This window comes from Petromyzon marinus, unplaced genomic scaffold (genome assembly GCF_048934315.1).
Source record: "Petromyzon marinus isolate PM22_M1 ecotype Great Lakes invasive population unplaced genomic scaffold, UKy_Petmar_22M1.pri1.0 PM_G_Scaffold_7, whole genome shotgun sequence".
Classification (NCBI taxonomy): Eukaryota; Metazoa; Chordata; class Hyperoartia; order Petromyzontiformes; family Petromyzontidae; genus Petromyzon; species Petromyzon marinus.
Window position 1 is genome coordinate 4,527,618 of NW_027423024.1, and position 26,290 is coordinate 4,553,907.

General features: G+C 38.2%; 1 protein-coding gene and 1 long non-coding RNA gene across 2 annotated transcripts in view; both read right to left on the reverse strand.

Annotated features, from left to right (window-relative positions):
- LOC142920183 (putative ATP-dependent DNA helicase HFM1) overlaps positions 1-15,173 on the reverse strand; it is a 35,079-nt gene extending 19,906 nt beyond the window's left edge. The window contains exons 1-13 of the mRNA XM_076062650.1: positions 15,160-15,173; positions 14,042-14,099; positions 13,069-13,201; positions 12,791-12,942; positions 12,093-12,170; positions 10,570-10,746; positions 9,695-9,895; positions 8,146-8,234; positions 7,298-7,341; positions 7,096-7,197; positions 5,774-5,922; positions 4,375-4,465; positions 391-468 (exon numbers count right to left, since the gene is read on the reverse strand). Coding sequence (XP_075918765.1) covers positions 391-468; positions 4,375-4,465; positions 5,774-5,922; positions 7,096-7,197; positions 7,298-7,341; positions 8,146-8,234; positions 9,695-9,895; positions 10,570-10,746; positions 12,093-12,170; positions 12,791-12,942; positions 13,069-13,201; positions 14,042-14,099; positions 15,160-15,173 — 1,366 coding nt within the window. The remainder of the gene's footprint in view (positions 1-390; positions 469-4,374; positions 4,466-5,773; positions 5,923-7,095; positions 7,198-7,297; positions 7,342-8,145; positions 8,235-9,694; positions 9,896-10,569; positions 10,747-12,092; positions 12,171-12,790; positions 12,943-13,068; positions 13,202-14,041; positions 14,100-15,159) is intronic.
- Positions 15,174-15,392: 219 nt separating this feature from the next.
- Positions 15,393-22,765, reverse strand: LOC142920222 (uncharacterized). The gene is made up of 4 exons (XR_012938699.1): positions 22,742-22,765; positions 17,822-17,871; positions 15,989-16,116; positions 15,393-15,443 (listed from the first exon to the last, which is right to left on the reverse strand). It is a non-coding gene; the product is annotated as an uncharacterized LOC142920222 (long non-coding RNA).
- Between the last annotated feature and the right edge of the window lie 3,525 nt (positions 22,766-26,290).

Consider the following 26,290-nt stretch of genomic DNA (forward strand, 5'->3'; position numbering starts at 1 on the left):
GGGGTATGGCGGGAGAGCAAATTCATTATATCCGTACGCACGGATATTGAGTTACCACCCCTTGCACAGGTGGGGGTTTTTCCATGCACAGACACTCATCAATTAATGGAGTTGGCGACACATCCCAAAATAAGCAGCTCCAAGGCTCGGGCAATAGTTGGCGAAGGTTCTCACTGCCTCCATTCTTGTCTGGGGGTCCCCCCCCCACCGTGCCTCCGTTAGGAACCTGCGCACGTGACAAATTCTACAGCACGTTCTGAAATGCCGATTTGCATTGACGACTGGACGCTATACACAACATGAAAATGCGAAATTACATTATGTTTTTTCGTCACAAATAAAGCGAACAAACACGTCATGATATGCTGTTTCAGCAGAAGGATTATTTACCTGTTGGCTTAATATCCCCATTCTGCATACAAATTAGCTTGTAAGCTGCCAGCGAGTTCAAACTCTCTAAGCATAGTTCTGAAATAAATAATGCAAAAGAAACATGAACGTCGTTGTGGACAAGACAACCAATTAACTAAGCAGGTATTATGCCTTCCCATATTTGTCTCTCCACTAAAATCTAAAATCTGCTTGAAACATTCATAGCTAACAGAGTAGATCATTGCCTATTCATGTCTGGCAGGTCACGAGTATTGCTTCAAACAAGCCTGACTGCTTATACATTGAATGTCGAAACCGGTCCAGATTGTTTGTTGCTGCTGAAAATATTCACTCCCAGAAGGCCGTGTGGCTGATTGGATATGTTAAAAAACAATGATTCTACTTTTTATGCGGAGAGACAGCTATGGGAAGAAGGCATATTGTCAGCGTAATTATTTTGACATAACGATCGTTAAATCAATACAATTAAAGAAAAATCAATGCGTCTCATACTCATTGGTTCTTTCGGTGAAGTCACGTAGGCAAAAAAATTTAATTAAACTGACAAATAATAAATCACGAAGTTTCGATCGCAACACAACAAGCGGTCGCCCTCAGGTGGAAAAAAATCCTCCATCAGTGAAACAGCTGAACCAGCGAGAGAGCTCGAGAGAGCTCATCTGATTGGTTCTTTCGGCAAAGTCACCACGTAGAATGGAAATACAATAACAAAAATAAAACACAATACAATAAAATTCTTGCGACGTTTCGGCCACAACACAAGTAGCCTTCCTGAGTCACGAAAGCTCTCTCGCTGGTTCAGCTGTTCACACTGCTGAATTATTATTTTTTACGCCCGAGGACGACCGCTTGTTGTGTTGCGATCGAAACGTCGTGATATTTATGATGTTTTGTTTTATTTAATTTTGTCTACTGAGTCTGGATTCCTGCAGTCACGAAAGCTTCAAATCAACGTTCAATTTGTCTCAATTTTAAATCATTGAAAATCATGCTGCTTGTAGTGGAAACACAAGGAACAACTTGAATTGACCAACTGGCTCTTTCAGAGGCTGCGTATATGGGTTTTATTCTCAGTGTTTCATCTTCTAACAAGTAGACAGGTTTCTTGAATTGAGCAAGGTTGTAAGAGCTTGAGAAGTGAGACCGTGGGAGGGAATTCACAAGGACTGGAAAGCATCAGTACCAGGGGGAAGAATCAAAGACAGAAGTGTCTTGACCTGTCGCGTGGTGGCTGAAGACAGTAACGTACGAAAAACACAAGCAAACAGTTGTATTTCTCTCAGTTTCAAATTGTCTACTATTATTCCAGTAAAATTACAGTTTGATGTTAGATTATGTTAATATCACTATACCTTGCAGAAGTTGTTTCTCAATGTCCTCTTTGTTCAGACCAGCGGCAAATTCTGTATCAGTGATTCGTACAGAGTACATTTATTTTTCAGTATGCTGCCTTTTTATGCATCGCTTGAGATGTACTTAAAATGGCTTTAACAGTTGAATATCTTGTCATAGTCAAAGTCAAAACTACGTAAACACTTGATGTCAATGAACAAACTCTAAATTGTCAGAATGTTTAATATTCACTCCTTACAAATATACCGTAATTGTGTCCTTTGTACTTAAGAACATTCAAACGTGTTATTTCCTCCAGTCAGCTCATAATATTTTTGAAAGCCCCAAACGTGAAATGTAATTACAGCTAAAATTACTGTTTTATATTACAATAGCTGATCTATGCAAAGGCACAATGGCTCAAAATACCCAAAGATGGTTTCACACAATGTTTTAGTGCATTGGTTCAACACAAGCAAAACTGTGGACCGGTTTTGCAATTCAGTGTCAAGTCAGGATTGTGTGAGCCAATGCAGGTGAACTGCCAGATCCATAATATAGTTTTTTTGGGTGAGATCGCGTAAATATAGAAATGTTGTGTCGTTAAAACCCGCCACCACCCGACACAGTCAACTAGTAAGGGTTGCCACGTAAACAGAACGTGCCAATTCATCACTAGTACAGCACTAGTGTGTAGTGTATAGTGTAGTGTATAGTAGTGTATAGTGTAGTGTATAGTGTAGTGTATAGTAGTATATAGTGTAGTGTATAGTGTAGTGTATAGTGTAGTGTGTAGTGTAGTGTGTAGTGTAGTGTATAGTGTAGTGTATAGTGTAGTGTATAGTAGTATATACTGTAGTGTATAGTGTAGTGTATAGTAGTGTAGTGTATAGTAGTGTATAGTAGTGCAGTGTATAGTGTAGTGTATAGTGTAGTGTATAATGTAGTATATAGTGTAGTGTATAGTGTAGTGTATAGTGTAGTGTATAGTAGTGTAGGACATCATTCTGAACGTATCTTGAAATAAATTGAGAAAGTTTTCATTACAGCGTGAAATTGTGAAGATCATGAACAAGATAGTATAATACAAAATAAATGTTTATTTTGATGTGGTACTTCTCCTCAAAAGAACCAACGTGCTGTTACATGTGACAATGTCAACATTTAATACTTTGCACTAAGTAATTGGTCTAGTGTTCCAAAGAAATAGTATGGGCGTCAGTTTTCAATCGTGACTTAATAACATCGACAATGCCCAAAATCACGAATATGGCTGGGGAGGGAATTCCACAGACGGGGAACCACACAGCAGAAGGCCCAATCGCCCTTGGAGTGCTGTCTCATCTTTGGGATGCAGAGAGGACTGGAATCCATGAAATGTAGATTGTGAGATAGAATACTGGGATTCAAAAAGTCCCAAAGGTAGGTGGGTGCTTTATAGGCCAGTAACACGATCTCAGAGTCGACTCTGAGATTCACCAAGAGCCAAAGTAGAGATTCCAGAACATGTGTGATATATTCGGATGGAGCGGTTATAGGCAGAAGTCAGGCAAGCTGCGTTGTGAAAACATTTCAGCCTATTATACTCTTTGGTTCTATTCGGTAAAGTCATGTAGGTAAAAAATCAAACAACAAAAAATCACGACGTTTCGGCCACAACACAAGCATCCTTCATCAGGTGAAGGGATCAGGCTGTCTCGAGGACAGCGCTGAAGTGAAACACAGCCACGCTCAGACCGCGACCTTTAAGCGTGGCTGTGTTCCACTTCAGCGCTGTCCTCGAGACAGCCTGATCCCTTCACCTGATGAAGGCTGCTTGTGTTGTGGCCGAAACGTCGTGATTTTTGTTGTTTTATTTTTTACCTACGTGACTTTACTGAATAGAACCGAAGAGTATGGATCCTTGCAGTCACGAAAGCTTCAAATCTAGAATTTCAGCCTATTGAGAACTCTTGCAGGAGGCATGCCGAACAAGATGGCATGGCAATAATCGACAAGAGAGAAGAGACGCATTATCCAAATTATCTGCATAATAGTTTGACAAGCATGATGTCGTGCTGACAATACTTTGAAGGTGAAAAAAATCACTTCTGAATTTCACATTTCACTTTTCATTTTTCAAATAGGCCTCAGACTTCGGAGCAGGGTCACAGAAGCCACCAACGTTGTGTCTGTTACTGTGGGTGATGAGCTGAAGTTGAGTGCACGGAGCCGAGAAGCATAACCTCTGTGTTGTCACAGCATTTTTATGCATCAAAGACTTAAGGCGGAGGAGTCACTGGGGCCAAGATATCGGGGTAATGAGAGGGGAGGGAAGAGAGGGAGAAAGCATGAACAAGAAGAAGCAGCGTCTGTTTTTGATGACGTTAGAGGCATCAAAGCTATGAAGAAAAATAAGTAAGCTTGGGCAGGACATGTCACGAGTAGGAATGATGACCAGTGCTCAAAACTAACGATGGAGTGGTAGCCAAGGTAATGGAATACGTGGATTGTTGTATCACTGGACTGTGAAGGATGTTTACGGCTAAGAAGGCCTTCAGCGGGCAGTGTATGCCGATGCTGACTTTATACATAACGTTCACAAATATGTACATGTTCATGCCCAATATATACATATAATAACAAAACTGCCGTTAGTGTCCTACCTGCTTTCTAGTTTCTGGGTCCCACTTAGCATTTGTTCATATTTTTCTTTCAATTCATTTCTTGTCAATATCACCGCAGTGGCTGAAACATCAAACTGTAAACGATATCACGTATGTTACTTCACATAAAAATAGATAAATAGCCATACTAATAATGAGCTAAATGCAGGAAAATCTTTAATGAGTCTCAGGAAATGCAGATGGATCCTTCATTGAAATATTTGCCTGATTTATTTGGATATGTTTTGTGTTTGGGAGGAAACGAAACTTCCTGGGGGAAACACAGGTTCACACATATGGGTTCATAACCAACTTTCTGTACTGCCATCTCTAGTGGGTATGACACACAAATATGCACAATCCACAAACCTTTCGGTAAAGTCAAACAAACAATATATATTGTTTCCCTTCAACGTGACTTTACCAAAAGAGCTAAGAATATGAATTACTGCAGTCACGAAAGCTTTAAATAAAAAAAATCCACAAACCCTTGCTACCACAGGTATATACTACTACAAAATACAAAGATCCCCCGTAGAGCCTTAACTGGCTGTTGGGGCGAGTGCCGTTAGCGAACACCTATGAAGGCAAGCACGGCACACGAGGGGGTGGGTGGCCAGCACCAGGTCCGGTTAAGATAATCGTCACTCGGGCTTTATAACGCAGCGCGCTCACCGCTACACTACCACTCCCCACTTCCAGCATGGCGACACGCGTCTATGATCTATTACTTGTGCTTGTTAGCCTATTGGAATTGACGCTTTGCTATTTTGCTAAATAAAAGCACATGTATATGTTTTAACAAATGGTGAACATGCTATGACACATTCATAATTGAGCAAGAATAGTGCAACAGTTCACTTCATCCTGCAGCAGCAGCAGCCAGGTGGCTCAGAGGTAGAGCGGCCATCTTGCAATGGGAAGGTTGTGAGTGGCCATCTTGCAATCGGAAGGCCGCTCTACCTCTGCAGCAACAGCAGCAGCCAGGTGGCTCAGAGGTAGAGCGGCCATCTTGCAATGGGAAGGTTGTGAGTTCAACTCACGGTTAGAGGTCGACTCAGCCCATCATCCCTCTTTTGGTCGATAAAATAAATATCACTTTGTGAAAAAGTCAACATTGGTTGTCCTTTGGAAAGACTCTCCCATTCCATTGGAATTAAGGAGGTCCACCCCTGGCTTAGGGCTGTATATAGTAGATGGGCACCAACATCAATGCACAAATAAGCAAGAAATCTTTACCTCTTCAAAATAGATGCTATATTGTCCACATGATGGGTTTCAAGAGATGGGATCCAATAAACTAGAATACATTTGTGCACAATGCATTTAAGTTTTGAAAACGGATATTTAGTTCCGAAAAGTAAGGATGTATGAACCAATATAGTCAGAATATGTGCATCTACCTGTGGTCTTCCTGCCCTGCCAATCATCTGTAGAATATCTGTTTCCCCATATTCCTGCACCATGCCTCCCCCAGTGTAGTGCATGGTAGATTTGACGATGACCAGGTGTGCAGGAAGGTTTACACCCATAGCCAGTGTACTTGTAGAGACTGCAGACAAATCAAATAAAAACATTCGGTATTTGCACCATTCTTTTATCACAAGGCAATCACGAAAAAAAGCGCTGTGTGTGCACATATTCTGCAGAAGTTTCGCAGTAGGGGCAATGTTGCTATATGCTCCATAATATACGTTTTTGGGTTAGATATATATAAATGTGTCGTTAAAACCCGCCACCACCCACCACAGCCAACTCGTAAGGGTTGTCACGTAAACAGAACGTGACCAATTCGTCACTAGTACAGCACTAGTGTAACGTGTAGTGTAGTGTGTAGTGTAGTGTATAGTAGTGTATAATGTAGTGTAGTGTATAGTAGTGTAGTGTATAATGTAGTGTATAGTGTAGTGTATAGTAGTGTAGTGTATAATGTAGTGTATAGTGTAGTGTACTAGTACAGCACACCGGTTGTGTGTTGGAGAGCCAAGCCACAGAATTTACAAACTGAGTACGACGTTTCACCAGTAATTACAACTAGCTTCATCAGGCGACAGCCATATTGCTATATGCTTCCTGATTGGATATTTTGTGGGAACATTTTCAAATCTGGACCTCGACACCAGCACACAACAGCCTACTCTCTTCAAATCATGCCACGGGATAATTAATGTCCACTCTTAAGCAGACGGCACAAAGTATGCTATGATTCATACGCTTGCAGTATTAACCATAACGGATTGCCACATTCCAAATGCGAACCTGTGTAACCTCTGTAACGATCGTCAAGCGCGCTGCCGCCCCAATGCGCAAAACATAGCGTAAGTAACTCGGTGAAGTTAATAAGTCATCATAAAAATATTGAACTCTACAAATTACTGTCATCATGTATCTGGCAGCAAATGTATCACATGCGGTTGGTCACAAGGCAGCTGTTAGTAACCACAATTTCAGCGGCATTGGTGCAACACACAAGCAGAACTCTGGATCAGTTTCAACGTTCAGTGTCTCAGCACCAGTCAGGTTTGCTTGAACCATTGATGGTGAACTGCCAGATGCTTACAGGCAAGGATACTCTGTTAGATATCAGTATGGGTTTGTAATCTTGAAATATGCACACATAACAGCCCTACTAATTTCACAAAGCCACATGCAAACCTGATGCATGGACACATATATCAATTTACAATCTCTCCATGAACAAATAATATGCTCATATTTTACGTACACAGTACTGGCAGTTCTCCTTGCAAGAAAGCATCTTCAATGTTTCTTCTATCAGACGTTTCCATCCCTGCATGATGGTATGCAATTCCTTTCATCAGCAAATCTACAACAATAATAAAACAAATTACGCGAATGTGAATTTGATATTTTGATGCAATTATTTTAAATCATCGTTAAAAACAGTGAGGGCTTTACAAGCTTACCTCTCAACTTGATATCCTTTAGGCAAGAAGCATGCTTCTGCAGTCTGAAATTACAATAAATGACCAGTATATATGGTATAGTGGTGAGCACGCTAGACTTGTAATCAATTCCACCTTCGAGCGCGATCTTTTAAACCCCCCCCACACTGCCCCTGTCCACCGAGCAGTGTATAAATACATAAATTGGTAGGTCGCACGTAGTGGGGTAAAGTGTGGGTACGCCTGCCTCTTCCAACACGTCTGGTCAATGTGAAAGAGTAGACCAATATCCCTCTAGAGTAGTGCTTCTCAGCATTTTTATTCCACGGCACAAACTTTTGAGCTTACTCCATCTTCACAGCACACTGAACAAAAAATATCAGTTGGCTTTTCATCCAGCAGTGGATTGATCATGGCTGATGATGATGTGTCTGCACGCTCATCTCTCTCTCAAGTGATATATTACTACGGACGGACTTGGTGCCATAGTGTAAGTATGGAATTTTCACAATCACATGTGTCAATCTCCCCTTGATCACCTTGTTCCCTGGGCCTTAGAGGCATTATGATCAGGCCCAGATTAAACTTATGAGGGGCCTAAGGCAAATAAGAGCGAAGGGCCTCGGTACGTATTTCATATTGCAAAATAAATTATGAAGTCAGTTTAACACGTAGGCTTTCGCGACCAACATCATCGTGGATATTGGAGTCATTCAACATATTTTTTCTCTCAAGCGGAGGTTAACACCAGCAGTGGCTCGAACAAGGAACTTGAGGACGGCACCTTGACCGTTACTTTTACACCAATATCTTAATCACAGAACATTTGCGAAACACGAATATGTCTAGAGCCCAATTCCCACGCCTACCTCTGCCTGTGCTGGAAATCAATCATGAATTTAGCATCTTTAGCCAGTGTGGCTGCAGCCAGCTGAACACTTCTTCTCGTCGCACAGAACTGTAAAAGAATAACCACAAGGTGCCTTCAATGCACGCTATTAAAAAGTATGCCTGCTTCCAAAGGAATACACGTGAAATAGCTAAGGCCTAAACCATTTTAATATTTATATATGTGCGCTTGACTAGGTGTGATATTCATTGTATAAATGCATACTTTTATAACGTTTTGTGTGCGCAAACGTATATGTGTATGGCCTCTACAGGTGCTCGCTAAAGGTTTCTTGCCCAGACAGCGCGAGGCCGTCACCGCCACGGACGTGGTCTACGCCCTCAAGCGCCAGGGCCGCACTCTCTACGGCTTCATCTCTCGCGCACTCAACCAACCCAAAGGCTCTCTTCAGAGCCACCCACCTCTTCTAAATGGCTTGCGCGCCAGCGTTACCAAACCGTCCACGAAAGAAACACTTTCTAAATGGAGCACACAATTCTGGCTTAGCAATCATTGGAAGGATTTGATAAACCATTTCAGGTCTTAATTGATTGTTCACACTTACAGTGGCTTTCAGACAGCATACATTAATTTTTCGTCTCCCCCCTCCTCTTTTCAGAACATAGATGGACTCGTCCTTCTAAATAAACTGCCAAATCGCTGCACGCGGCGCTGACGTTTTTTTTATAAATAAAAACACTGTTCAAAAATAAATTAATTAATGCGAACCGACACTTCTTTCAAATGTTTCTTGCCGTTGCTTTTCACACCTGATGACGACCGTTTGTGTTATGGTCGTGAGAATTTTTATTGTTATATATATTTTATTATTTTATTGTTTCCCTTCAACGTGACTTTACCGAAAGAGCTAAGAATAATCATGTTTTTCTTGTTCATGTTTTTGTTTGTTGCAGTTGCACCCGATTCAAGAGCCGGATGGCTCACAGGGCTCTACACCAAATAAATGAAACTGAGAAAACTGAAAGTGAGTCTTGTAAAGACTAAACAGGGGATATTGCCGTTGTGTGATTGTATATGCATGGTTATAGATATTCAAGTGGGGAGTGGTGGTTAGTGAACCGTGCTACAAACCCTGTTACCCGAGTTCGATTCCCGCTCATGATCAAAAGCGACGGTGAATATTTCAACCAATTCTGGGGCTTCCTTAGGTCTACTCAGCCTCAAATGAGTACCTGCTGTGATACTGAAACATCAGCATTGGGGAAACAAAGGCGGTCCGGCGTGGTGCTGCCCACCTACCCCCTCGTGTGCTCATGATGGTCTTCATAAGTGCTCGCTTACCAGCACTTCCACCAGCACTTCCCCCAAAAGTCTGTTAAGGCTACACATGAGATTTTTGTCCACATGGCATTTCCTGTTTGCTATGTATGTGTCAATGGAGGCCATATACACCTTAACATATTCCATATTTAAGGGCTATGCATGCAAAATATTTAAATTTAAAAAAATATGCAATTAAACTAATCATGCCATTTTGACTTGGAACAACAAATAAGACATGTACTCACAATGAGCGTTGGCTTTTGCTCAGAATATGTTTGTATAATTTTTGCGAGCTTGTAGTTGAGTATCAAGTCAAATTTAAAGGCAGTCTGTAGACGATAGAAAGGAAATCCCAACACGATTTTGCGGAGTTTCACAGGCCGATGCTTTTCATCCAATTTTACAAAGATTGCCGTTCCATCCCTATCAGACAACCACTCGGCAACCTAGAAAGAGAAAGGTGGATGCCTCAGCAATATTTGTAGAGGATATACAAATATTAATTTAAATGCATTGAGAGGTATTCATACCTCTCCATATTTTATATATATAAGTCAAAAAGAATGTCTGGGCATTTGCCCACGTGCAACTTGATTAAGATGACACAAATTCCTTTTAACAGTGGATGTTACAAATTAAATGCAACTAGTTTATAGTAGACGTGAAGGTTATTTTTTTACTCAAATGAGCATTGAGGCGGTGCTCATATCCTATTTACAGCCCTGAGCCAGCGGTGGACATTCTACATTCTTATAACGGGGGAGAGTCTATCCGTAGAACCAATATTGACTCCCCCACAAAGTGATACTGATTTTAATGACCCCTGAAGGACCATGGAACGAGTTAGCACCCCCAACGAGGACTTTAACTCGCAGCCTTCTGATTGCGAGCCGCTCGCTCTACCACTGAGCCACCTGGCTATTAATCAATGTTATAGCAATATATACTCTTTGGTTCTTTCGCTCAAGTCACATAGGTATAAAATAAATACAAATTATATATACGTGACTTCACCGAAATAACCCAAGTGTATGGATTTCTGCAGTCACGAAAGCTTCAAATCAAGATTGTAGCGATACAGTATATGTTTAAACAATGTATAATAAGTATGCCAACTCACATCTTCTATATTGGGAATGGTGGCTGACAGGGCGATGATCCGTACTCCCGCACAGGTATGCAGCGGTTGAAGCGCATCCTTTGTGGAGGTTGGAGGGACAAGGTTATAAAGCGTCTTCATTCTGCTGACCACAGCCTCCAAGGTGGCACCACGTGACTCATCCCCTACTGTGTGTACCTGCACCATGACCCACAGCATAACACGACGCAACTTCCATGATTTTTTTTTATCGAAGTATCCCACGATCTTGTCTCAGGTTCTTTTCCTTGAGTTGTCCAAACTCGTGGAGACCATTACAATGCCTGTATCGGCAATTGGCCCTTCCCCATCCTGCAAGCATGAACCACCCTGAAGTACTGAGCTGTCGTGTACTCTTCCAGACTTCTGCATTGCTTACAGTATTCTGTCTTGCCACGAAATTCCCAACATCTCAGACACCTGGGCACAAATGCCAGCAACTTCTTTATAAGTTGTTTGAATGGGTCCAACTTTATGATCGAAAAATTAACACATGGTACTCCCACTTCAATTCGATGACCATATATTCAAATTAGGTACTGTAACCGTATGCATGCAATCCTCGGTTTACCTGCTTTTGTGGTACGTCATTTTGGAATAACGCGCGCGTTGTATTTAGACTTTATATTGACATACGCTAGGCAATTTTCGGAATATCGTCATCCGCAACACGAGATGCGCCACCCTAGCCTGGCACCGCGACCCAACGGCGTTGCCAGCAACCAGTGCGGTACGATAACTCGTGCGCTATACTTGTACGGCATTCACTAACTCTAAGTCTGTCTCCCTCCTCGCCTCCATCCATCCCCTCCGCAACGCAACTCCGGCGTCTTAACAAGCAATACCGGATTTCTTTATTTTATAGGAAGTAAATTAGAGTTTACGTGATTTTCTTTTTAATGTAAAGTATTATATTGTGGGTACATGTATTGTATTGATATAGGCTAGCATAATAAAAGCGATTACGTCAGCGAGTGCGAGTGAAATCCCCGAACCACCTCCTGTACCATTATTTCTTCTGGGAAAATTGCTATTGAACATACGCGATTTTGAGATACGCGTACCTTTCCAGGCACACGTCTATCTCATAAGTCAAGGAGTCCCTGTATAACTATGTCACTTTATTGGATTGCAAATCCAGCGCGCTAACCATCACACCACTGTGGCCGCTTCCTATAAATTCAATACTGTGCACAGGAATAACCCGGTTTACGTCGGGGATGCGTTCCTGAAAGGTGCGATAGCGAATATCCAAACGACGTCAATCGAAGCAATTTACAGGGCAGGTGGAGGCGAAGGCTGAAGTGACGGACCCGAGAAAGGACGGATGCTGTCATCGACGTATGTGTGGGTGGAGGCGACGCAAAACAGGTCGCGGTATCCATGAAGTGACGACGTATTTGCGATATGTGAGGTGGCGGGGGGGGGGGGAGTAAATGGGGGTATCGCTGTATTTACAAAAGTATGCCGAGGAAAACCAAGAACAATACAGTCATGTACTCTACCTCATCAATCAGAAACAGCCTCACGACCTGCACGAGAGACCTGTCGTGCCACTGTCTTGTTGTGCTATCCCATTTTTCCTGCAAGCAAATGAAGTCAGTGAGCCCAGTAGAGATATAACATTACAATGTACAAACAAAAGCCCTGTGACCCCAGGTTCACACTCTGGGAGCGTGCCACACCCGAGTATAGAATTATCGGTGGATATGAGAGATCCCGGTGGAGTGTACGGCTGAATCAACTTTGCGAAGTGTACGGTTGAATCGTTTCCGGGATGTGAGGTGCAGCAAGCCCATTGAAGGCTTTGAACACGAGTAGGAGAACGTTAAACTCAATGCGGGTGTGAACTGGGAGCCAATGAGAAACCTGAGCACAGGTGAGACATTACGTTGTGTTCCGTATTATGTAGGTCAGCATCAAACTAGGACCCATATCTAACAGAGTGGGTCCTCACCTATACACATCGAGCAATTCAGAAAAATAGGCTTAAGAAAGCCTGACTCTGCTAATGAGACAGTGATAAGCAAAACCGGTCCAGAGTATTGCTTGTGTTGAACCAATACTGCTGAAATTATTATGATCCCAGAAGGTCGTGTGGTGGCTGATGGGATGTCTAAAAAATATACCCTTAATTTTAATGTGGAAGGACAGCTACGTGAAGGAGGCGTATTGTCAGCTTATTTATTTTTTCAACACTTACCGGTGTTGTCAATATTATTTGGGCATCTTGTGTCTCAAAATAGTCATCGACGTCCGTGTCTCCGGTAAGCTCTTTGCACTGAATGCCGAGTGCTCCAAACTTGTTCTGCCAGTCTTCGAATTTCTCCCGACACAGTGCCTTGATGGGGGCCACTAGGGGGTGCGCGTCACATTCATGCTCACACAGGTCTACATCAAGCGTGCTTGCTGTTGTACGAATACAATACCGTGTGGGCAATTGCAACAATGTATAATGTAACAATTAAGAGACGTACTTACTATAAATAACTTTTGCATTGTAGGAGGGCCCTTGGCATTCCATTAAGAGTCGAATTATGGCCAGCTCAAAAATAACAGTCTTCCCAGAACCAGTTGGAGCACAAACCACTACAGGTCTGTTTGTGTACAGAATCTTAATTTTAAAAAATGTAAGACAAAGTTTGTTAAACATCGTATAAAGTCATATCCAGCATTCATATGAGGTACTGTCATTGCCTCTTGGAAGTTGTGCAAGTGTTATCAATTCGGCAGAGTTAGTCACAATTAAGCATTGAGGCGGTGTTAAGTTGGGGATGAGTCTGTCTCTCCATTGGGTAATCACTGCAGACTCATCCACAAAGTGGTACCAATTATATCAACCCTGGTAGGATGATGGGGTGAGTTAACCCCCAACCTAGATTTGAAATCACAAATTTCAGATTGTGAGCCGCTCACTCTGCTGTTCAGTCACCTCATTATAGCATGCATATGCTTGCATGATATGCATGTATTCATAATAAAGGTTTTTGGGTTAGATCGCGTTATTTATAAATGTGTCGTAACCCTCCACCACCCGACACGGCCAATCAGCAAAAAAGTGTCACGTTGACAAAAGACAAATAGTTCACTACTATAGCCCACCAGTGTATTGAAGAGTGAATCCACAACATTTACAGTTTGAGTACGACGTTTCGCTGGTAATTACATCCAGCATCATCGGGCAATTCGCCAGAATGGTGAATAATATTGATCGCGAAAGCCTACGTGTTAAATATGCCTGTATGATTACCTCTAGAAATCTTAAACGTTGTAACCTTATGATTGTTTCACTTAGTAATGACCATTAATATCAACCCTCTTGGTACATTCCACAGACATAGTTACCATCAGTAATGAAGATGTATAGTACCGAGCAAAACAAAACTGGTATCACTGCATAGAAATCAAACCGTAAGTTACACGTTTGTTTAAGTGTAAAATGCCATATACTTACGTCATCCATGACGCGAGACTGAACCGAGTTAAAAAAAGGAAACTCCTTGAAAATATGTCTGTAAGACAACGCTGAAGGTAAGTTTAGGATAACATATGTTTAGGATTATGAATTCCCATGGAGAATAACTAAAAAAGGAGACTTTTGTTACTTTATTCAAAGACAAACATGTGCTAACATTTATTGAGGAAATTGTACATTCGCATTGTTTGGGGTTATTGTCGTTGTTACGCTTATTTATCAATGAGAGTCTCACTGAGTCTCAACAACTTTTTCAGAAAGCATAACTACATTTTTGCTCATAAAACACACAATGTCACACAATCCAGCAAGTATTTTAATTATTTTGGTTTCATTGACGTTATTGTTTGTTATTTATATTCTGAAGGGTGCTCCAGATGTTTTGTGACCTCCAATTAATTGACTCGTAACATTTTCCCCCTTTGTGTATTCATTTCTGTTTTGAAGAAACTTTATTTTAAAAATATGAAGGTTTTGTGAATTAAATGGGGGGGTCACAAAACATCTGGACCACTCTGAATATATAGATAACACAATGATAGAGCACCAGACTAAGACAGAAGAAGGTTACTTGTGTTGTGGCCGAAACGTCGTGAGAATTTTATATTATTGTTTTATTTTATTATTTTATTATTTCCCTTTTACGTGGGTGACTTTACTGAAAGAACCCAGAAGACAGACTAAGACACTTCTAAGGTAAACAAGGTAAACAAAAAAGTCGGTGATTTCCTGCTCAAATGAGCACTGAGGCGGTGCTAAACTCCTGTTTACAGCCCTGAACCAGTGGTGGAAATTCCACATTCTTATAGGACAACCAGTTGACTTCCCCAACAAAGTGGTAATAATTTTATATTAACCCCAGAGGGAAAATTGGCTGAGTCAACCTCCAATCAGGATTTGAATTTCACAACCTTGAGATTGTGAGCTGATCCCTCTACCGCTGAAGCCTACCTGGTTGGTTCTTACTCGTTTCAAGAGCAACACAGCTGAAGGAAGTCCACTCATTAATTTCATATATATTTTGTTGAATGTTCACAAATGAACATAGTAAAAATAGCACAAAAATATCAAGCATGCAATACTCCTCTGTCACATACCTGTCCCTGCACATAATATAAAAAAATAAGGCGATGTATTACACATCCGAGCGGCCACACGTCTTTCTCGGAGTGAATAATTTCAGCAGCGTTGATGCAACAACAAAAAAGCAAAGTCTAGTCCGGTTGAAGCTCAATTCTGGTGAGTGAAATACCAATCTTACAGGCAAGGGCCCTCACTTGATATGATCGATTATTTTTTTGTTTTAAAGAGGCAATCTCAAAAAGGATATGAATTTCAGAAACTGATCGCATTTCACTGATACTAAAGTCTTCTGAGTTTTCTGGGGAAAAAAAGAGATATGTTTTCAGTTTCAAGGACAATGCATATATTATCATAGTATGTTTTTTGTTTGCATTTTGACTGCAATTATTGTGGTTAATGCAGTAACGTGAATCCTTGTTAAAAAGGTTTCAGTTTTGTTGCCAGAAAAAAGGGGAAAATCCCTATTATTACATAATTATACAATTAAAGAGAAATCTGAAAAGTCCCTTCGGAATATTAGGAAGAAGGTTGCAATGTACAGTTAACACAAACGTATAATGAGCACGATTGTGGAGAATACTATAGGTAACTACATAAATAAGCAGCTATGACCCCTTCCCATATATGCGCCTCCACGTAAAAAAATATAAAAGTATTATTTGCACATCCCATCAGCAGCATTGGTACAACACAGGCAAGCTCTGTATTGGTTTCGACATTGAGTATCTTCAAGCTTGCTTGCACCAATGCTGGTGAAGCGACTGATGCTTTACGCAACGAAAAAACGAAACCATTTGAGACTACCCATCACATGTACTCATACACCAAGTCTCATTATCTCACCTCCAACGTTCTCTTTGGCTTCTCTACTTTCTGAGGAATCGCCGCATTTGAGATTTCCTTGAAAGTCATTGGTATACGTACCAGAATACTGGCCAAAGCCATCCATCGACTCCACGCCTTTGTGAACACTGTAATGACAACAACAAACATCACATTATTCTCGCATTATTCTTGCAAAACAAGAATTCCGTTTCTGTGTTAGGGAACTCATACATATAGCAACGCGCATGTTGTAAACTCTTCTTATCCACACCGATATGCGGGGTATTGTTGGTGGATCCAAATATCAATGCTTATCTCCATCCACTTATCCTCGTGTAGAAGTGTGGACACACACGTACGCGTGTTCCGCGCCGTACGTAGCCAACCGTGCTAATCGGAGGTGCGGGTATTACGGTGTGTTTGATACTGGCAACATTGTATATCGAATGTGGAGATGTGGCTCCACGTGCATATGATGTTTAACTTCAAATAGAGCATCGTGTAAAAGGGTCTCTGGGCCACCTCACCATGCAACACACCAGCGATTCGTTTTCTGCGTATAGATGAGGGCACTACAGTGGATTGTCATCAGCCATGGTCGATCCACTGCTGGATAAAGGCCTCCGCAATAAGCCGCCGCTTTCTCTCACGGCCCTGCAAGCTAGCAGACCATCATTGCTACCACAATACGTATGTTGCAACAAATGTTTGTTGTCATGGCAATGGGAAATATGATAAAAAATGTACTCTAGTCAACCTTCATGAAGTACATTATTGTAGTAGCCATCATTACTACTGCTATGTATTTTGTAAATATTCATATTACGCAACTGTGTTTTTCATTAATAATTAAATGTAAAACGTAGATTAATAATATAGAGTAAACATGCCCACCGCGTTGTTTGAGATGAGGTGCTATAAATAAGCCACATTAATCCAAATGCATTGCATAGAGCACCCAACTCCACAACTATGGGACAATGACGTTCAAGGGCTACAATCCATCTTCAAATCGGGTGCTAAAATGTAAAAAACATGTTTTGACCTATCAAAGGGCAAATGTTGTCCTCGAAATGTAGTACACTTAAGGCGTGCCATGCAAATATAAAAATGCTAACACTGTACGCAGTCATTTGCACATAGCGACGCGTGATTTCACTTAGTTTTTTTGTCGTATTTAGATGTTTTTAGACAGTGAAATACATGATACAAACATTAGTTGAAGGCATATGTCGATAGTTGTGAAAGATTATAAATGTATTCATATTGCACACACACTGTAACAAATGATCTGAGCGTCAGCTTCATTTTAGCCTAAGGGACCCCCTCATGACAGCTTGTCCTTGTGCAGCACAAGGTAAACACAACCCTGAGCCAATGGAAATTCCACGTGCCTATGACAGAGGCGAGTTCATCCATAGAACAACCTAAACAGGTATCTGCCGGCAGGGGGCGATGTTGCCTTTGGTTATAGGACCCATATCTGATAGGGTCCTTGCCTGTGTTCTATGGTTCTTTCAGTAAAATCTAGATTTGAAGCTTTCGTGATTGCAGGAATCCATACTCTATATAAAATGTATACCTACGTGACTTTACTGAAAGAACCAAAGAGTATCTTTTAATTAAGCCACGTAAATCGAAAAAAAGTTATTAAAAACATCACGACGTTTCGATACGCAAACACAAAGCGGTCCGTCATACGCTTGTGTTGCAACCGAAAGGTCGTGATATTTTTAATCGCTTTATTTGGATTATTATTTTTTTCTATGTACGTTAACTTTGTTTTACCGAAAGAACCGTTAGAATACGGACCGCTGCAGTCACGGAAGTTTAAATAAAAATGTCCTTCACCTGTAATGATCCATCTTGCAGTTCACCAGCATTGGTTGAAGCGAGCCAGACTGGTGAATATTGAACGTGTGCGGAATGTTGCTTTGTGTTAAACCATTGCTGTTTATTTACTTTGAAATAACTGTTAGTAAGTTATCCCTGACTAGGTGAATCTCTAACGAGGTTAATCTCTAACGAGGTTAATCTCTAAGTTAATCTCTTACTAAGTTAATATCTTAATAAGTTAATATCTAAGTCAATATCTTACTAAGTTAATATCTAAGTTAATATCTTACTAAGTTAATCTCTTACTAAGTTAATCTCTTACTGAGTTAACATCTAAGTTAATCTCTTACTAAGTTAAAATATAACTAAGTTAATCTCTAACTAAGTTAATAGCTTACAAAGTTAATATCTTACTAAGTTAATCTCTAACTAAGTTAATATCTTACTAAGTTAATCTCTAAGTTAATATCTTACTAAGTTAATCTCTTACTAAGTTAATATCTTACTAAGTTAATATCTTACTAAGTTAATATCTAACTAAGTTAATATCTATCTAAGTTAATATCTTACTAAGTTAATCTCTAACTAAGTTAATCTCTAAGTTAATCTCTTACTAAGTTAATATATTACTAAGTTAATATCTAACTAAGTTAATCTCTTACTAAGTTAATCTCTTACTAAGATAATCTCTAAGTTAATATCTTACTAAGTTAATATCTTACTAAGTTAATTTCTTACTAAGTTATTCTCTTACTAAGTTAATCTCTTACTAAGTTAATGTCTTACTAAGTTAATATCTTACTAAGTTAATATCTTACTAAGTTAATATCTTACTAAGTTAATCTCTAACTAAGTTAATATCTTACTAAGTTAATATCTTACTAAGTTAATATCTAACTAAGTTAATCTCTAACTAAGTTAATGTCTTACTAAGTTAATATCTTACTAAGTTAATATCTTACTAAGTTTATCTCTTACTAAGTTAATCTCTTACTAAGTTTATCTCTTACTAAGTTAATATCTTACTAAGTTAATCTCTTACTAAGTTAATATCTAACTAAGTTAATATCTATCTAAGTTAATATCTTACTAAGTTAATCTCTAACTAAGTTAATCTCTAACTAAGTTAATCTCTAAGTTAATCTCTTACTAAGTTAATATATTACTAAGTTAATATCTAACTAAGTTAATCTCTTACTAAGTTAATCTCTTACTAAGTTAATCTCTAAGTTAATATCTTACTAAGTTAATATCTTACTAAGTTAATTTCTTACTAAGTTAATCTTTAACTAAGTTAATATCTTACTAAGTTAATATCTTACTAAGTTAATCTCTTACTAAGTTAATATCTTACTAAGTTAATATCTAACTAAGTTAATCTCTTACTAAGTTAAACTCTTACTAAGTTAATATATAAGTTAATATCTTACTAAGTTAATATCTTACTAAGTTAATATCTTACTAAGTTAATCTCTAACTAAGTTAATCTCTTACTAAGTTAATATCTTACTAAGTTAATATCTTACTAAGTTAATCTCTAACTAAGTTAATATCTTACTAAGTTAATATCTTACTAAGTTAATCTCTTACTAAGTTAACATCTAAGTTAATCTCTTACTAAGTTAACATCTTACTAAGTTGATATCTTACTAAGTTAATAGCTTACTAAGTTAATACCTTACTAAGTTAATATCTACCTAAGTTAATCTCTTACTAAGTTAATATCTTACTAAGTAAATCTCTAACTAAGTTAATATCTTACTAAGTTAATCTCTTACTAAGCTAATATCTTACTAAGTTAATCTCTAAGTTAATCTATTACTAAGTTAATATCTTACTAAGATAATCTCTTACTAAGTTAATCTCTTACTAAGTTAATCTCTTACTAAGTTAATATCTCACTAAGTTAATCTCTAACTAAGTTAATCTGTAAGTTAATATCTTACTAAGTTAATATCTTACTAAGTTAATATCTTACTAAGTTTATCTCTTACTAAGTTAATCTCTTACTAAGTTAATCTCTAACTAAGTTAATATCTTACTAAGTTAATATCTAACTAAGTTAATCTCTAACTAAGTTAATATCTTACTAAGTTAATATCTTACTAAGTTAATCTCTTACTAAGTTAATATCTAACTAAGTTAATCTCTAACTAAGTTAATGTCTTACTAAGTTAATATCTTACTAAGTTAATATCTTACTAAGTTAATATCTTACTAAGTTAATATCTTACTAAGTTAATATCTAACTAAGTTAATCTCTAACTAAGTTAATGTCTTACTAAGTTACTATCTTACTAAGTTAATATCTTACTAAGTTAATATCTTACTAAGTTTATCTCTTACTAAGTTAATCTCTTACTAAGTTTATCTCTTACTAAGTTAATATCTTACTAAGTTAATCTCTTACTAAGTTAATCTCTAACTAAGTTAATATCTTACTAAGTTAATATCTAACTAAGTTAATATCTTACTAAGTTAATCTCTTACTAAGTTAATATCTTACTAAGTTAATCTCTTACTAAGTTAATCTCTTACTAAGTTAATATCTTACTAAGTTAATCTCTAACTAAGTTAATCTCTAAGTTAATCTCTTACTAAGTTAATATATTACTAAGTTAATATCTAACTAAGTTAATCTCTTACTAAGTTAATCTCTTACTAAGTTAATCTCTAAGTTAATATCTTACTAAGTTAATATCTTACTAAGTTAATTTCTTACTAAGTTATTCTCTTACTAAGTTAATCTCTTACTAAGTTAATGTCTTACTAAGTTAATATCTTACTAAGTTAATATCTTACTAAGTTAATATCTTACTAAGTTAATCTCTAACTAAGTTAATATCTTACTAAGTTAATATCTTACTAAGTTAATATCTAACTAAGTTAATCTCTAACTAAGTTAATGTCTTACTAAGTTAATATCTTACTAAGTTTATCTCTTACTAAGTTAATCTCTTACTAAGTTTATCTCTTACTAAGTTAATATCTTACTAAGTTAATCTCTTACTAAGTTAATATCTAACTAAGTTAATATCTATCTAAGTTAATATCTTACTAAGTTAATCTCTAACTAAGTTAATCTCTAAGTTAATCTCTAAGTTAATCTCTTACTAAGTTAATATATTACTAAGTTAATATCTAACTAAGTTAATCTCTTACTAAGTTAATCTCTTACTAAGTTAATCTCTAAGTTAATATCTTACTAAGTTAATATCTTACTAAGTTAATTTCTTACTAAGTTAATCTTTAACTAAGTTAATATCTTACTAAGTTAATATCTTACTAAGTTAATCTCTTACTAAGTTAATATCTTACTAAGTTAATATCTAACTAAGTTAATCTCTTACTAAGTTAAACTCTTACTAAGTTAATATATAAGTTAATATCTTACTAAGTTAATATCTTACTAAGTTAATATCTTACTAAGTTAATCTCTAACTAAGTTAATCTCTTACTAAGTTGATATCTTACTAAGTTAATATCTTACTAAGTTAATCTCTAACTAAGTTAATATCTTACTAAGTTAATATCTTACTAAGTTAATCTCTTACTAAGTTAACATCTAAGTTAATCTCTTACTAAGTTAACATCTTACTAAGTTAATATCTTACTAAGTTAATAGCTTACTAAGTTAATACCTTACTAAGTTAATATCTACCTAAGTTAATCTCTTACTAAGTTAATATCTTACTAAGTAAATCTCTAACTAAGTTAATATCTTACTAAGTTAATCTCTTACTAAGCTAATATCTTACTAAGTTAATCTCTAAGTTAATCTATTACTAAGTTAATATCTTACTAAGATAATCTCTTACTAAGTTAATCTCTTACTAAGTTAATCTCTTACTAAGTTAATATCTCACTAAGTTAATCTCTAACTAAGTTAATCTGTAAGTTAATATCTTACTAAGTTAATATCTTACTAAGTTAATATCTTACTAAGTTTATCTCTTACTAAGTTAATCTCTTACTAAGTTAATCTCTAACTAAGTTAATATTTTACTAAGTTAATATCTAACTAAGTTAATCTCTAACTAAGTTAATATCTTACTAAGTTAATATCTTACTAAGTTAATCTCTTACTAAGTTAATATCTAACTAAGTTAATCTCTAACTAAGTTAATGTCTTACTAAGTTAATATCTTACTAAGTTAATATCTTACTAAGTTAATATCTTACTAAGTTAATATCTTACTAAGTTAATATCTAACTAAGTTAATCTCTAACTAAGTTAATGTCTTACTAAGTTACTATCTTACTAAGTTAATATCTTACTAAGTTAATATCTTACTAAGTTTATCTCTTACTAAGTTAATCTCTTACTAAGTTTATCTCTTACTAAGTTAATATCTTACTAAGTTAATCTCTTACTAAGTTAATCTCTAACTAAGTTAATATCTTACTAAGTTAATATCTAACTAAGTTAATATCTTACTAAGTTAATCTCTTACTAAGTTAATATCTTACTAAGTTAATCTCTTACTAAGTTAATCTCTTACTAAGTTAATATCTTACTAAGTTAATATCTTACTAAGTTAATCTCTAAGTTAATCTATTACTAAGTTAATATCTAACTAAGTTAATCTCTTACTAAGTTAATATCTTACTAAGTTAATCTGTTACTAAGTTAATCTCTAGCTAAGTTAATCTATTATTAAGTTAATCTCTAACTAAGTTAATATCTTACTAAGTTAATCTCTTACTAAGTTATTCTCTTACTAAGTTAATCTCTTACTAAGTTAATATCTTACTAAGTTATTCTCTTACTAAGTTAATCTCTTACTAAGTTAATCTCTTACTAAGTTAATATCTTACTAAGTTATTCTCTTACTAAGTTAATCTCTTACTAAGTTAATATCTTACTAAGTTAATAACTAAGTTAATCTCTAACTAAGTTAATCTCTTACTAAGTTAATCTCTAACGAGTCTCACTGAGGCGCCGATGACTCCATGACGACTATCGACTGGGGACGTTGCCCTGGCAACGGCGTGTCCCGCCAACTGCCACCGACCGTCACGTGGCGCCCCCTTCCCCCCCACTCCGCTCGCGCTGCAGTTTCCCGCCAAAAGCGCACGAGGCGCTCGTTATGTTAATGAGGAGACGTCCTGACCTGCGGCGCCAATCAGTGCCCACAGCGCCCGTAGGACACCACGTGCCTGGACTGTGAGCGGTGACCCACTGATGATTTGTGCAGGGCAAGGCCGTAATAATTATAATATATTGCTATAAACAATATTTAAAAATATATATAATTGCTATGCCATGTAAATAAAAACTACAACTTGCTAAACCTTGGCCACAATATCTGGACTTGTCTTCATGTAACAATGCATAGATTTCAGTTCACGTGATTGTGGTTATGGTTGTACTTTTTTAATCCCTAATCTCTGCCATTACATACGATGATACAATCAAAGGTCATAAATAAAAAAAACAGAGCAATGTAATAAAACAACACCACTATTAGACATTATTGTAATAAACAAATAACAAGTCCGTCCCATGTGTTCGTGAAATTTTTTTCATATTTAAGGCAGGAAATTAGCTTTAAAATTTAGATTTATTTTTTCTGGTGGGTGGGAGACCTCTTAAGATTTGGTGCCCCCCCCAAATCTTGACTCCGTGGCCACGGCCATGGCGCTGGGTCAGCTAGTTCCTACCTCGCGGCACTTGTAAAGCATCTTCTTTGGTTCTTTCGGTAAAGTCACCACGTTGAATGAGAATAAAACAATAAATTAATAAAATAAAATAACACAATAAAATTCTCACGACGTTTCGGCCACAACACAAGTGGCCTTCTTCAGGTGAAAGGAACAAACCTGTCGGGACGACAGAGCTTCAATGAACGCTGTTAAGATTCGTAGCGTCTTTTTAAGCTGGTTTAGAGAAGTGAGGCACCTTGACAAAGGGGTTTACATATCAAACAGGAGAATTTAGCATTGAAATAGCTGAGTGATTAGCTTGTGACTGGTCATAGGAATAGCTATGTTAAAGTCAAAGCCTACACATCCACAGAGGTACCTAGTACAAATCAAACAGGAGAATTTAGCATTGAAATAACTGAGTGATTAGCTTGTGACTGGTCATAGAAATAGCTATGTTAAAGTCACCGTGGTTACTTGTTATCGTGAACTTCACTCCTTGATTCTTTCACCCGAAAGTATTTGATCCCCTGCTGATTTTGTACGTGTGCCCACTGACAAAGAAATGATCAGTCTATAATTTTAATGGTAGGTTTATTTGAACGGTGAGAGACAGAATAACAACAAAACAATCCAGTAAAAACGCACGTCAAAAATTTTATACGTTGATTTGCATTTTAATGAGGTAATGTATCACAGCCAAATACAGTACCCTAAACGCACGTTGATTTCCAATGTGGAGGGAAAAAACGGAAGACCTGGAGAAAAATCCACTGCGACTACGGGGAGACATGTACACTCCAAATATACAGCAGCAGCAGCAGGCGTCAGGGTCTAACCCACAACCTCCTGTATACCAGGCGAGGTAATTCACATCTCATAGCCACCATGATGATGATGATGAGAGAGAGACGCAGACTCCAAATATACAGCAGCAGCAGCAGCAGGCGTCAGGGTCTAACCCACGACCTCCTGTATACCAGGTGAGGTAGTCAACATCTCCTAGCCACCGTGATGATGATGATGATGAAAGAGAGACATGTACACTCTAAATATACAGCAGCAGCAGCAGGCGTCAGGGTCTAACCCACAACCTCCTGTATACCAGGGGAGGTAATTCACATCTCATAGGCACCGTGATGACGAGAGAGAGACATGTACACTCCAAATATACAGTAGCAGGCGTCAGGGTCTAACTCACGACCTCCTGTATACCAGGTGAGGTAGTCAACATCTCCTAGCCACCGTGATGATGAGAGAGAGACACGCAGACTCTAAATATACAGCAGCAGCAGGCGTCAGCGTCTAACCCACAACCTCCTGTATACCAGGCGAGGTAATTCACATCTCATAGCCACCATGATGATGATGATGAGAGAGAGACGCAGACTCCAAATAAACAGCAGCAGCAGCAGCAGGCATCAGGGTCTAACCCACGACCTCCTGTATACCAGGTGAGGTAGTCAACATCTCCTAGCCACCGTGATGATGATGATGATGAGAGAGACATGTACACTCCAAATATACAGCATCAGCAGGCTTCAGGGTCTAACCCACGACCTCCTGTATACCAGGTGAGGTAGTCAACATCTCCTAGCCACCGTAATTATGATGATGAGAGAGAGACATGTACACTCCAAATATACAGCAGCAGCAGGCGTCAGGGTCTAACTCACGACCTCCTGTATACCAGGTGAGGTAGTCAACATCTCCTAGCCACCGTGGCACCGGCGGTATTCGGTTTCTGAACCTGATTGGGACCTCTCCTAGGTCGACTCAGTGTTAAATGAGTCGCCGAGGCAGTGCGTCAGTATGAAGAATGGCATCCTCTGTGCCACCAACTTGAGTGCTTTGCTGGCCTCTTTGCCCAACAAACGTTGCTTTTGTGACCAGGACTTGACGTGAAGGAATGACACAAATGCACACCACGTTTTCCCATTGAAAGTAGATACATTTCAAAATATCAATGTCCTGTTCACAAAAGCAAAGTTTGTGTGGAATAATAGCAATTTTCTGTACTTTTGAGGTATAATCAACTAGGAAATAACACTTATTACCCAGGAACAAGAACATAATAAATTTGTTAAACAGTGTTATTAATGGGAGTGGATTATTAACTTTGTTTTTGTGTCCTGGTCACAAAAGCAAAGTTTGTGGGGAATAATAATAATAGCAATTTTATATACTTTTGAGGCGTAAGCAATTGTAAAATAACACATCACCCAGGAACCAAAAAAAAAATCTTTTTTCGTTACACAGTGAATTATTGTTTCACGTTTTTAGCAAAACATTTTGTAAAAATATAAAATTTACCCTCATGCACCATCCAACCATTCTGGTTGATATGGTTAAACATTTATTGTGCTGTTGCGGGGGAACTCTGGGTCATAAATCGTGACAAAACATCGTCTGATTGTTTTGTGCTGACAGGGCCTCATCATTTTATTTGAGGGAGCGCATCACGACAATGCGAACCACAAAGCCAGCAGCACGTGTTGAGCGAGCGTGACGCTTCTGATCAGCCCCAGAAGGGCCGAGACCTTAAAAACAAACACACTGCTGGTTGATGAAAGTTTCGGAATGGCCGATAGCCTGCCCAGACTAAAATTACACTGTATTCATATTTCCCCATGAGTGACATTGCAGGTCGGTGAAGGTGGGAGCCCAGGGCCAGTTCAGATATCCCTCGTCACCAATGTTAGCCGTGGCCTGGACTCGAACTCAGGCCGCGAGGTTCGTAGCGAAGTGCCGCAAACGGACCGTTCCTCGGTCGTGATTTATTGCGAGGCGTAGTAGTTGTGCATCATCTGATCAGCGTGCAATATGTTGGACAATGCA